At 51.6% G+C, this 12,474-nt stretch overlaps 1 protein-coding gene across 1 annotated transcript in view; it reads right to left on the bottom strand.

Annotated features, from left to right (window-relative positions):
- Positions 1–12,474, bottom strand: part of CRB2 (crumbs cell polarity complex component 2) — a 69,005-nt gene that overhangs the window by 7,632 nt on the left and 48,899 nt on the right. Inside the window, exons 7-12 of the mRNA XM_061603955.1 lie at positions 11,413–12,357; positions 10,398–10,960; positions 6,327–6,492; positions 4,382–5,249; positions 2,334–2,450; positions 1,019–1,145 (exon numbers count right to left, since the gene is read on the bottom strand). Coding sequence (XP_061459939.1) covers positions 1,019–1,145; positions 2,334–2,450; positions 4,382–5,249; positions 6,327–6,492; positions 10,398–10,960; positions 11,413–12,357 — 2,786 coding nt within the window. The remainder of the gene's footprint in view (positions 1–1,018; positions 1,146–2,333; positions 2,451–4,381; positions 5,250–6,326; positions 6,493–10,397; positions 10,961–11,412; positions 12,358–12,474) is intronic.

The raw sequence follows: 12,474 nt of genomic DNA, 5'->3' as shown, positions 1-12,474 counted from the left end.
CCATGCAAAGACGGGTGGGGGGGAGAGAGAAGCCCACCCAAACGAAACTTCTCTTGTCAGTATAGCAACTTGACAAGCGCTTCGCCTGACCCGCAAGCAAGTAGCATGCTCAGCTGGGGCATCCTTAGCAAAGCTGAGTCCATTTACATGCCAGTTATATCTATATTTGTATATCCTTTAAAAAAAAAAAGCATAGCGCCTAGTCTTCATGCATACAGGCATGAACTTCAAGGGGGTGTGGCCTAAGGCCAGCGTAGGAAACCTTTGGCTATAACTCCCATCATCCCTGGCCACGCTTGCCCTCGTAAGACTTGCATAAAACTTTCTGAGTTCCAAAAAATCCAAAAATTGGTCAGTTATTTGTTTGTTCGTTTATTGAATTTATATCCCGTCCTTCCTCCAAGAAAGTGCCCAGGGCAGCAAACAAAAACATTTGACTGCATCTGACGTGGGAGAGAGCTTTTTCAGCTGTGACCCCCAAGCTTTGGAACACCCTACCACAAGAAGTCCGCTCTGCTCCCTCCCTGATGGTTTTCCGGAGACTGAAGGTAGAGCCTGACACTGATTTTATGCCTTCTACGTTAAATTTTATCCTTGTAGTCCCTAATACCACTCCCTCCGTGTGTGTGTATAGTATTTTATGTATTTTATTTTAATGTTTTTGTGATTTTATTGTTTACAATTTTATTATGTATATGTTTGATTTTATTTTTGTAAGCTGCCCTGAGTGCCCTATTATAGGGTAGAAGGACGGGATAGAAATATTATAAATAAATAAATAAATTTTGGTCTTAGGCCAAGAATTTAGCTTTATAACGAGTGCAAAAGTTGAATTTCCTTTGTGCAAGAGCTGTGGGCGGGGGGGTAGGAGACACAGTATCCCTGTCCTGTCTCTAACCAGGCCGTGGGGGATTTTTAACCACTTCCTTTCCATCTCAGCCAAACTCTGCCCCTCCTGTAGCCTAGGGTCAAAAGCCTGACCCACCACTAGGCCCCGAAAGGAGACCAGCGTGCTTACATCAACGTCACAACGCTCTCCTGCATAGCTGGCACTGCACACGCATCGATACCGGTTTACTGAGTCCTGGCAGGTCCCCCCATTCTGGCAGGGATTGGGGTCGCAGTCATTGATGTTAATCTGGCATCTGAAAAGAAAAGGACAAAGCATCAACCATGGCCCTAAAGAAACTGTGGTGTCCCAAGAGGCACCCAAAAGTGTGGGGGGGTAGGGATCGCCTGCACGGGCTGGGGAAGAGGGTTAGTTTGGGGTTTCCCCACTTCGAACGGTGAGCTTAGGAAGATAGTGAGCATTCAGGAGAGGACAGCCTCTGGGGGCAAACTGCAACAAAAGTTGAAAAGGTCCCCCTGTGTGAAGCCCATTTCCAAGTCCTTGCTCGCTGGCTTCCTTGCTTCCGTCTGAGGGCTGCAGCGCTCCAGCTTCTCAAATGAGTCTTAGGATGAGTTCTCAACAGTGTGTTGTGGGGGATTCTTTAAAAAGTACACACTGCGAGACTCTCGGACCGATAGTCCACACACACAGCAAATAAAAGAGACCCAAACAGTATCTATGTGAAACAGATACAGATATACAACCATAATCATGTGAAGAGACAGAATTTTGAACCGCTTAGATTTCATATAGAAGGTACCCAGAAGCAATGTTTCCATATAAAGAAGAATTGTACCTCCTGCACAGCTATCTTTGGAGGGCTAGAGCTTCTCATTGATTCAAAGCAGAATCAGACAAAGATCTTTCCCCTGAGGAATTAGAAGCTGTAATTTACCTGCAGGAACCTGAGCGAGGCTTATCGTTGAAATGGTCTTTTAACACTGACCCGCAGTTGTTGAGGTTTGTAGTACCCAATGTCATTTGCTATGTAGTTGTAAATGTATTTCGTATAATATAGATACTATTTGGGTCTTTGGTGTGTAGAAATGGAAATGGACTGCCTTCAAGTCGATCCCGACTTATGGCGACCCTACAAATAGGGATTTCTTGGTAAGCGGTATTCAGAGAGGGTTGACCATTGCCTTCCTCTGAGGCTGAGAGGCAGTGACTGGCCCAAGGTCACCCACTGAGCTTCGTGGCTGTGTGGGGATTCGAACCCTGGTCTTCCAGGTCGTAGTCCAACACTCTAACCACTACACCACACTGGCTCTCTTGGTGTGTAGAGGTTTCCTTAAAAATTCATAAAATGAGCATGTTTTCTGTGCATGCTGGGAAAATAGCCAAGTCTGTGGCAGTTCACGAACTAGACTTTTGAAGGAATCATTGGCCAGCTGGGACTCCTTGGGCCACTGGTCTAACATGCAAGAGGGAACTCTGGTCATACTTCCTGCCTGCGTAGCCTGGCTTGCAGGTGCAATTGGCTCCCCAGGGCCCACTTGTGCAATTGCCACCGTTCAGGCAGGTGAAGTTCTTGCCGCATTGCTCAGGTGGGAACGGCCACCTAGTTTTAAAGAAGACAGAGAGAGAGATTATAAGAATCATTATTTTTAAAACTAATATTTTCTAGCTATTTTTAAACTCCTGTACACAACAATTAAAACAAAGGCGTGGCCCACAGGCTTACAGTCTTGCTAGACTTGCTATAAAAAAAGGGAAGAGGTGACTAAGTAAATCCAGATGCCAGCTCTTTTGTGATGACAATGTGGAGTGCTCACTGCAGAAGACAGTTCTGGGACAGGGAGGTGTCAAAGGGTAGCCAGCCCCAGCCAGGCTGCTGGAGAGGCCTTGCGCTTGCCTCCGTCTCTGGTGAGCTGGTAGGTGCTGGGACAGGTAAGCAGTCATTGATATGCGTAGAGGATGTTCAGTGGCAATTCCTGATGGTGCAATAGAATGTAAGAAGCTTCTGGTCAGACTGTTTGGCCACCTTGCTCAGTGCCGTTTCCTCCCATGGTCAGTGGCTCTCCTGAGTCCCATGCAGAGAAGTGTCGTTCCCGTGGCCTGCAAGCTTTTACTTTTTTTAAAAAATAAGTCTTTAACTGTTTTTAGAATGTTGCTTCTTAGACAGTTGCTTAGAAGCTTTCTATTATCAACACGTTTTCTGCCCTGGGCTCTTTCAGAAGCAAGGGCAGGATATAAATGTAATTAATTAAAACCGGATGCTTTTTGAGTGTAGATGTCAGGAATTGAATTTGGGGGCTTCTGCTTGCAAAGGAGGTAAAAAACCTGTGGCTGCTTCTTGGAAATTACTGACTGTTCCCACAGGCCCTCCACTGTTATACTTTAATGCCAAATGATTTTATGTGACTCCTCAAGCCCAACTGCCACGCCAAAAATTGCCAGTTTTAAAAAGTTTTTTTAATTAATTTAATTTTAACATTTTTACTGACTGCTCCTATTAAGTACTCCCCTGCAACGTGAAAAGTTTTTTCTGCCTCCCAACTTTTTTTTTTTTTTAATTATTAACAACAAAAGTACTGATCACTCCCACAGGTCCCGTGCTTCTAAGATGCCAAAAGCATTTTGTGATCCCCAAATATCCACCCAAAATGTGTCCTTTATCAAATGTGGCTATGCCCGTATGCAGCCCCCAAAGGGTTTTCCATGAGTACCCCCCCACGCTGCTTTAAAGCCCTCAGTGGCTTGGGATCCAGGTTTCTGAAAGACCACCTTCTCCCATATGTACCTTAAGATCCTGTTGGGAGAGCCTTGCTCGGGTGCCTTGCCAAAGGGGGTGAGGCAGGCAACCAGCAGGGACAAGGCCTGTTCAGAGGTGGCCCCCCGGTTATGTGAAACAGCCTTCCAAGGGAGGCTCGGCATCTGGTGAGTCTTTTCTGTGGCCTTTCCATTCGCTCAGGCCTTTTAAATAACTCTGGCAACCTGGGCCTCTCTTTCTCATTTCAGAGGCGTGGCAAGTTCTACTGCAGGAGGAAGGCTGTAGCTCAGTGGTAGAACACCTGCTTTGCATGCAGAAGGTCCATTCCAGGTTCAATCCCAAACAGCGTCTCCAGGCAGGGCTGGGAAAGTCCCCTCTGCCGGCAACCCTGGAAGAGAGCCACTGCCAGCCAGTGTAGACAGCAGTAAGCTAGATGGACTCCGTATAAGGCAGCTTCCTAATGATGTAGGATTCCCTCCCCCTCCCCCTTTTTTAATGGTTTCATGCTTTACTTCGTAGTTCAATTTTTTAAAACCGTATTTATTGCTGCGTTGCCTGGAGAACTTTAGGCTACGGAGCAGCATACAAAGGCCATAAATTAGATAAACAGCTTAAGGCTGATTTCTTTGTTCCTTTTGGAGATGAGGGCCCTACAGCTCCTCCTCTCCGTCGCCTGGCTCTCAACCTCAGATGCTGCGAGGGAGACTCCCAGCCCCAGAGAGAGCCCATCCCTGTAAGCCCCACTCTCTCCAACAGCCTCTCTGGGCAGGGGTACCTACTCGCAATGAGGGCCTGTATATTGCGGGGGGCATTTGCAAGAGTAGCCGTAGACCCCATCCACGCAGCTCCCCCCGTTCTGGCACTGGTGCCTAATGCAGTCGTCCACGTCGATCTGGCAGCGCTTCCCAATGTAGCCCTTCTCGCACTCGCACTGGAAATCGGCCACCTGGTCCACGCACACGCCGTGAACGCAGGGGCTTGATTTGCAGTCATCAACGTTGGCTTCGCACAACAGGCCCTCCCACCCGGGACCACAGGCACAGCGGAAGGCATTGAACAGGTCCTGGCAGGAGCCCTCGTGGTGGCAGGGGCTGGAGGCACAGACGTCGGCCCCTTGGCAGCCGAGAAGGGCTGCCCGGCCGTTCGTCTGCAGGAACTGCTCTGGCTGTGGGTATGTGATGGAAGCAGCCAACGGCAGAAATACACCGCCTATGTCTGCGTGTCGAAGGCAGCCGGTGAAGTTTTCCGCTAGGGCGATGAGCGTGTTGCTTTTTAGGAAGTCCAGATTCCCAGCACTGCCCTGGAGGGTCGCGTTGGCGGACCCATCCAAACAGAGGTGCCATCTTGACGAAAGGGCCAAGGGCTCTTCCATGGACAACGCGAGCGTGTGCCAGGAGCCATCAGAGACAGGCACCTGGCTGAGAAAGTTGGCCCCCTCAATACCATTCCCACTCCTGATCTCTGCCAGTAGAGAGGAGTTCTGGACGGCTACCAGGAGCGAATCCACTTCCTCTACAGCCCGCAGCAAGATGGCATCTTCGTCCCACGTTCTGAAGTCCAGGCGGAGGCTGTGGAGGGCTCTGGTGACGGACACATTGGCAGTGAATTCAATTGCATTGTGTTCATGAAACGTGGCAGCGGCCAGACCTGCCAGGAGGAAAATGTGAAAACAGCAGTCAGAGCTCTGAGGGGATGCCCGTGCCTCACTCCAAAGAAGGTAACAAGGATCCCCACTGCAGAAGGCCCACAAAGGTCTTCCGAGAGAGAGCAACACTCACTGGCCCAAAGCATGCTGAGGAGACACACTGTCGCCACCTCTCTGGGGGCTGATCACAGCCATGACTTGCAGGACACCAGCTATAAGGCCATTAACACAGATTAGTAACGCCCAACGCACACTTAAATGCCACGTTTGTACTTGGCCAGAGGCAGCGTGCTTCTGAAAACCAGTTGCTGGAAGCCACAGGAGGGGAGGGTGATGCTCTTGTGCTCAGGTCCTGCTTGCGGGCTTCCCATGGGGGCAACTGGTTGGCAACTGGGAGCACAGGAGGCTGGACTGGATGGGCCAGATCCTTGGGCCCGATCCAGCTGCAGGGGTCTGTTTAGGTTCCTACTCCCAGTCTGCATTTTAAAAGGCGAGTGGGCGTGGACAGAACAGGGATTTTTATCTGCATTAGTGCCTATGTCGGGTGGGCAATAAAAAGTTTTCATTTCAGTTTGCAGCAGACAAGATCTACAATTAAAGATTGTTATTCGGCTTTCTAATTTTGTTTTATGATTAGTTTTATCTCGTGCAGTTTTACATACTTTTGTTCACGGCCTAGGTATTGCCTTTTAAGCGGCTTATAAATTCTTAAAACAAATTAAACCAGAACTATCACTGGAAGCTAAAATGATGAAACTGAGGTTATCATACTTCGGACACATCATGAGAAGACACGATTTACTAGAAAAGACAATAATCCTGGGAAAAACAGAAGGGAGTAGGAAAAGAGGAAGGCCAAACAAGAGATGGATTGATTCCATAAAGGAACCTGAACTTACAAGATCTGTAACAGATGCTCTTGGAGGTGCTGGATTCATAGGGTCGCCATAAGTCATAATCGACTTGAAGGCACATAACAACAAAATGAATGAATAAAAAAGAGAGGATCAGAGTCTATTTGACCCAGCAGGTGAAAGGCCAGTATGGTGGCAGTCCAAAGATCCTACTGTGGTACTTACAGACGTAGCCAGATGGGACGTCCACACAGGTTGTGGACTGAGGACACGGCTCACTGGTGCACCAGACTCTCTCTTCACAGTGCTTGCCAGTGAAGTTGGCCGGGCAGCTGCAGTTGAAGTCATTCCAGGTGACCTCACAGTGACCACCATTTAGGCACGGAGGAGACTGAAAAGCAAGAAACCTGATCAGGGAAGAGGAAACAACTTTGTCGTTGCAGAGATGAAACGGAGGGGCATGCATTAGTGCAGGGGTGTGTGTCTGAGGAAGGCGAGACGATGAATGCCTGGGAAGAGCAGTTACCACTGGATGAGGAATGGTGGGTTGCAGAGCTGGCAACTGAACTCCCGACCCAAGCGAGGACCTTCTTTGCCCCTGTAGCTCAGTTACAGAGCTTCTGCTTTGCATGCTGAACGCTGGACAGCCGCTGCCAGTCAGTGCAGGCAATAATGAGCTACAATGGACTAGTGGTCTCCCAGGTCCCTACATCCCTGCGCTTACATTCTGGCGACACCTGCCTGGCTTTTTATGCCATTTCACTGTCCTCAAACCAGCACCTACCTGAGGCTGCAATCCAATACACACTTACCTGGAAGTAAGTCCCATCAAAGCCGACGGAGCTGACTTCTGAGTTAGACCTGTAGTGGATGGCAGCCTAAGGCTCCCTCTTCGTGCTTTCCTTCAGCAAGCGAGGCTCTGAAGACTCTGCTGGCATGAGAAGGGGGGGTACTCTGCTCTTCCCACACACACACACCTTGTCTGTAGCAACTGGAAAGCTGGGGGCCCTGGTAGAACAGGTAGAACTTCTCTTTTCGAGTGGGTGCTTCAGAGAGATCTGAGGTCAGTTGATTACTGAGCAGGGAGGCAAAAATTGATCTACCCTCGGGAAAGCTCTCTTTGTGCGCCTAATGGGATGCTGCAAAAAATGCCCCAGTTCTCTTCTTTCAAGAAGGGAAGAAAAAGAGAAAGCAGCCAGGGAAAGTCCCCCCTTAAAGATGGAACGTTGCTCCTCTGCGCCTTTCTTTGAAGTCGACTGTGACTTATGGTGCCCCTATGAATCAGCGACCTCCAAGAGCAGCTGTTGTGAACCACCCTGTTCAGATCTTGTACGTTCAGCTCTGTGGCTTCCTTGATGGAATCAATCCATCTCTTCTTTGGCCTTCCTCTTTTTCTACTCCCTTCTGCTTTTCCCAGCATCATTGTCTTCTACCGAGCGAGAAATCTGGTGATGCAGAGCTCACAGCGGGTGCTGCTCCTTTTGGGGATTGCTGCCGACCACAACCAAGGCCAATGGGACAGGGTGTAGGGGGTCCCTGCACATGCGGGTGTAGGTGGTGTGATGGGCTTCAGTGCTGCAGCAAATGCCTCCCTGCACCCTCCCACAAAACTCTTTCAAGACCTCTCTGGGTCCAGAGGTGCCTTTAACCCCCCCCCTGCAGGCCCAAACCAGGCCAAGAGAGCGAGGTCGGAATGGATGCAGAGGGTTGGCCCTGTGGCAGAAGGCAGGGAAGTCAGATGCTGAGCAAAGAGACAGCCTATGAACGCATGCTGGGCAGAGGATAGGGGCAGAGGACAGTCCATACTCCACCTCACAGGGTTAGCGTCGTCAGTCCTGCCTGCCCGACACCTGCTCCGTTGGTAGCATGAGGAAGAAGAAGACAGCAAGGAAATGCTAGCAACATGTCAACTCCTAGGCCAGCCTGGGGCTGATGGTCTGGCTGTCCGAAACAGCTGGTGGAACCCAGCCTGGCCAAGGCTATTTAACACAGCAGAAGCCAGCGCTAAGGCAGAAGGAACATTAAAAAGGTGGAGCGTTTCGACATCCCCAGGATACCCGAACTCGGCACTCCTGGATAAGAGCCGTGGCAGACTGGGACTTACTGCCACACTCTCGCCCAAGCGCACCATGCCACAAGAGGCGGGAGAAGGTCCGGAGCTCAGTTGGCAGAGCCCTGCCTTCCATGCAGCAGGGTCAACCCCTGCTGGCGTCTCCAGGTTGCGATGGGAACGTCCCGTGTCAGAAACCCAGAGTAGCCGCTGCCAGCCAGTGCCCGCAGCGCTGATCTAAAGGAGCCAGTGGCCTGCCTCAGTAGAAGGTGGCTTCCTCTGTTCCCACAGGGGAAGGGACACAGCTCAGTTGGCAGAGCACCTGCCTTCCATGCAGAAGGCCGCAGGTTCAATCCCCAATGGCATCTCCAGGTATGGCTGGGGAAGGCTCCTGTCTGAAACCCTGAAGAGCTGCTGCCAGCCAGTGCAGGCAATACTGATCCAAAGGGGCCAATGGCCTGACTCTGTGTAAGGCCACTTCCTTTGTTACCTCTGTTACCGGAGAGGCCAGCGGCAGAGCAAGTGTCCACAAATTCTGCCAGGCTCCCCATCGCTCCCCAGTTTAGGACAGCCAGTGGCAAGGGCTTCTTTTCACAGTGCAGTCAGACACTGCAGTCACCACCACCCACCACAGAAACCCATAACTGAGCACAACAGCCTTCTCCCTGCTTGTGATGTCTCCCAGCAGCTGATACTCAGAAGCATCTTGCCTCTGACAGTGGAGGTAGAACATAGCCATCGTGGCTAGGAACCCATAAGCCTTTCCCTCCATGAATTTATCTGACCCCCTTATAGCACAGTGGGGAGGAAAGCCTGGCTGGGAGTCCAGAGTCTGTGAGTTCAATCCCCGCTCGTGCCTCCTGGGTGTCAAGGGCCAGCTAAAGATCATCCCACAGGGAGTGGCTCAGGGGTTGCGTGCCCTGCCACCTGTGCAGCCGTGGGCAAGCTGCAGAGTCCCAAGGAGCCCAGTTGCCCCCCAGCTGGCAGTTGCGGACAAGGAAGGGGCTGGCTTGTGCAGCTGTGGCAAGCTGAGCAGGCCCTGGCCAGCTGGGGAGGACTAGCCTCAGAGGGAGGTAATGGTCAACCCCCTCTGAATACCGCTTACCATGAACACCCTTAAGTCAGGATGGACTTGAAGGCATGTAACAACAACAGCTGGTATAGCACAGTGGGGAGGAGAGCCTGGCTGGGAGTCCAGAGTCTGTGAGTTCAAATCCCCGCTGGTGTCTCCTGGGCGTCAAGGGCCAGCTAAAGATCATCCCACAGGGAGTGGCTCAGGGGTTACGTGCCCTGCCACCTGTGCAGCCGTGGGCAAGCTGCATAGGCCCAAGGAGCCCAGTTGCCCCCCAGCTGGCAGTTGCGGACAAGGAAGGGGCTGGCTTGTGCGGCTGTGGCAAGCTGAGCAGGCCCTGGCCAGCTGGGGGGACCAGCCTCAGAGGGAGGCAATGGTCAACCTCCTCTGAATACCGCTTGCCATTAAAACCCTACTCATAGGGTAGCTGTAAGTCAGGATCAACTTGAAGGCATTCCATTTCATTTTTTTCATTTTCCTTTTTTTAAAGCCCTCCAAGCTGGTAGCCATCACTAACACTTGTGGAAGCCAATTCCATAGTCTGACTGCACTGTGAAAAGAAGCCCTTGCCACTGGCTGTCCTAAATCTTCCAACATTCAGCTTCGTTGGACGGCCACAAGTTTGAGGGTTAGGAGAAAGAGAGGAAAACCTTTCTCTACCCACTTTCTCCAAGCCATGCATCTCTACCATATCTCCCTTTACTTGCCTTGTCTCTAAACTAAAAAGTCCCCAACAGAGTAACTTTGCTGTCTAGCCGAAGGAATCATGAACTCACACAACAGCTGATTCACCTACAGGGTTTCGTGCTTTGGTGGCCCTTATGAGGTGTAACCCTAACTAGCTGCCAAGGCAGACTATCTCCAATTACCAGCTGCTGAGGGAAAGGCTCCTTCTATCTTGCCCTGCTTGTGAGCTTCCCAAGGGAATGTGGCTGGCCACTTTGGGGAAATCCGGATTGAGCTAGGTAGACCTCTGGCCTCCTCCCATCCATCAAGTTCACAGAGGCACCATCCCTGTATACTATAGCAGCCTTTGCCGGGGGCCCTCCAGATGTTTTATATGACAATTGTGCTGGCTGGTGCTGATGGGAGTTGTTGCCCCAAACATCTGGAAGGCCCCGGGTTGGCAAAGGCCGGACAACAGCATCGTTCTAGGTACAGCCAGGCTCCTTACCTTGCAGGCATCATCTGAGATGCATCCTAAACCAACGTTGGTGATTTCTCCTGCAACCATCTCTCGCGGAGCACTGTCGTTGGTGACTGGGTGAGGGAAAAACTGCATCTGGTGGTGATTGAGTCGGATATCCTGAAGGCAGCCTTTAAAATGCCCTCCCCAAGGGCCAGCGCTAGCCTGGTCTGGGAGTCCCCCCACTTGAACCTCGGAGCCAGAGGCGAGAGGCGTCACTGCCAGGGGTCCCAGCTCCTCCTCTCCGTTTAACAGGCCGGCGTGAGCAAGACCGTTGTGGAAGGAAAGCACCACAAAGTGCCTGACGCCGTCCGCCAGGTGACCTGAGGGCCCAACAGCAGCATCAGATGTTGCCTCTACTTGGAGCCGCCCATCCTTCAGGTAAATGGTAAGGAAAGCGCCAGTCTGGTTGCTGATTTGTATCACCAGGCCACTGGGCTTCAGAGTCCGGATGAAAAAGGACAGGTTGAAGTTTGCCCCTGGACTGTGGCCAATTACAAATGTGGCAAAGCTTGAGGAGTTCTCTTGGCCAAAAGTTCCTGTAGGAGACTCTGAGGAAGAAAGAGAAAAGCATGAAAATTCCAAGCTGAAGGGATCGTCAGAACAAAGCTATTCTGGGACCACCAGGCTGGACTCTCAACCCCTCCATCAGCCCTCTGGAGCTTTGGGAAAGGCTGGCATTTATTCCGCAGGACAGACTCTTCAAAGACCATGGAGCCTGGCATCTGGCAATGTTTGGGGGCCATCTCAACTTAAAGGCCATCATCTGCAGCACATGCAACCTCTTGCAAGAACAATGGCAGCAACACTTTACTGGTCTCCAGAGGGCAGCTTGAGACTCAGAGGAAGCAAGAGAACTGCCTCTAGCACCGCACAATCTAGCGCATGAACTGTGAAGCACCACCACAGGTCAAAAGCGCCTCCCCAAAAGGCAGTTCTCACTTCCATCCCAACCCAACACCCTCTCAGAGTTGGCATGCAGGGGCTCTTGGTCATGACTCACCATAGGAGCATGTGCGACCTTCATAGGGCCGAGGACAGTGACAGCGAAAGTCCACCCAGAGGTCGATGCACCGGCCGCCATGTGAACAAGGCTGAGAGTGACACCACTCCGTCCTCTCACAGCCCAGCTCAAGTCCAGCAGCTTTCAAGCCATCTACCTCCTGTGGTAGGATGACCTTAGAATCGATCTGCAAGTCTTCCAAGCATCCAATGAAACTCCTTGTCGGGTCAGCCATGAAGTCCTCTTCGACTCCACCAATATATATTTGCAAAAAGGAGGGCAGGAAGGAAACTGGGGCTGCCTCACCAAGGGCGTAGCTGTGCAGACAGACACCCCCATTGCATGCTTCATGCCAAAGCCTGAGCACGAGAGAATCTTGCAACAGGACTTCTGCCTTGTGCCAGCGGCCGTCGTCCACCTGCGGTGCCTCCAGGGTGAAAGATGACCGAGCACCCTGCATTAAAAGTGTCACTCGCAGGAGGCCAGCGGTGAGTTCCAGGAGGAGATGTTCTCCTGGGTGGCCTCGGTAGAAGAGGATGGCGTCAGGGAGGGTGGTCCGGAACCGGAGGGCCACGCTGGCTTGGTGACCCCCTGGGGCTTCCCCGGTGCTCTTGCTGTTTGCAGTCATGTTGATAAAGAGATAGACGTTGGCTGTGAAGGAGAAGGTGGTTGGCATGGAGCAAGTGGCACCATGGAATCCAGAGTGGCAACGGCACAGGTGGCCATGTGCCTCAGACTGGTAGGTGGGGATGCACAAGGCTTCGTTTTGGCAGCTGTGGTTCTGGCACCCAGTCAACTCCACAGAGCAGTTCTTTCCACCCCAGGCAATGCCATCTGGACCATGGATGCAATGGCAGATGTAGTCCGCGATGCCATCTTCGCAGGCACCCCCATTTTGGCAGGGATGGTCTTCGCACTCGTCAATGTCAGTGGCACAGTCCACACCTAGGAAGGCGGCAGGGAGGCAAGTTGAAACAGGAGTCATTTGCAGAGATGGCTCAGTTGTACTTAGTGGGACTCCCCACCCCCAGGCATAGAAACCCCCAATGCTTTCCTGCAAAG

This window comes from Rhineura floridana, chromosome 20, assembly GCF_030035675.1.
Source record: "Rhineura floridana isolate rRhiFlo1 chromosome 20, rRhiFlo1.hap2, whole genome shotgun sequence".
Classification (NCBI taxonomy): domain Eukaryota; kingdom Metazoa; phylum Chordata; class Lepidosauria; order Squamata; family Rhineuridae; genus Rhineura; species Rhineura floridana.
Note: the sequence above shows the minus strand (reverse complement) of the source record. Positions and strands in the feature narration are given on the sequence as shown.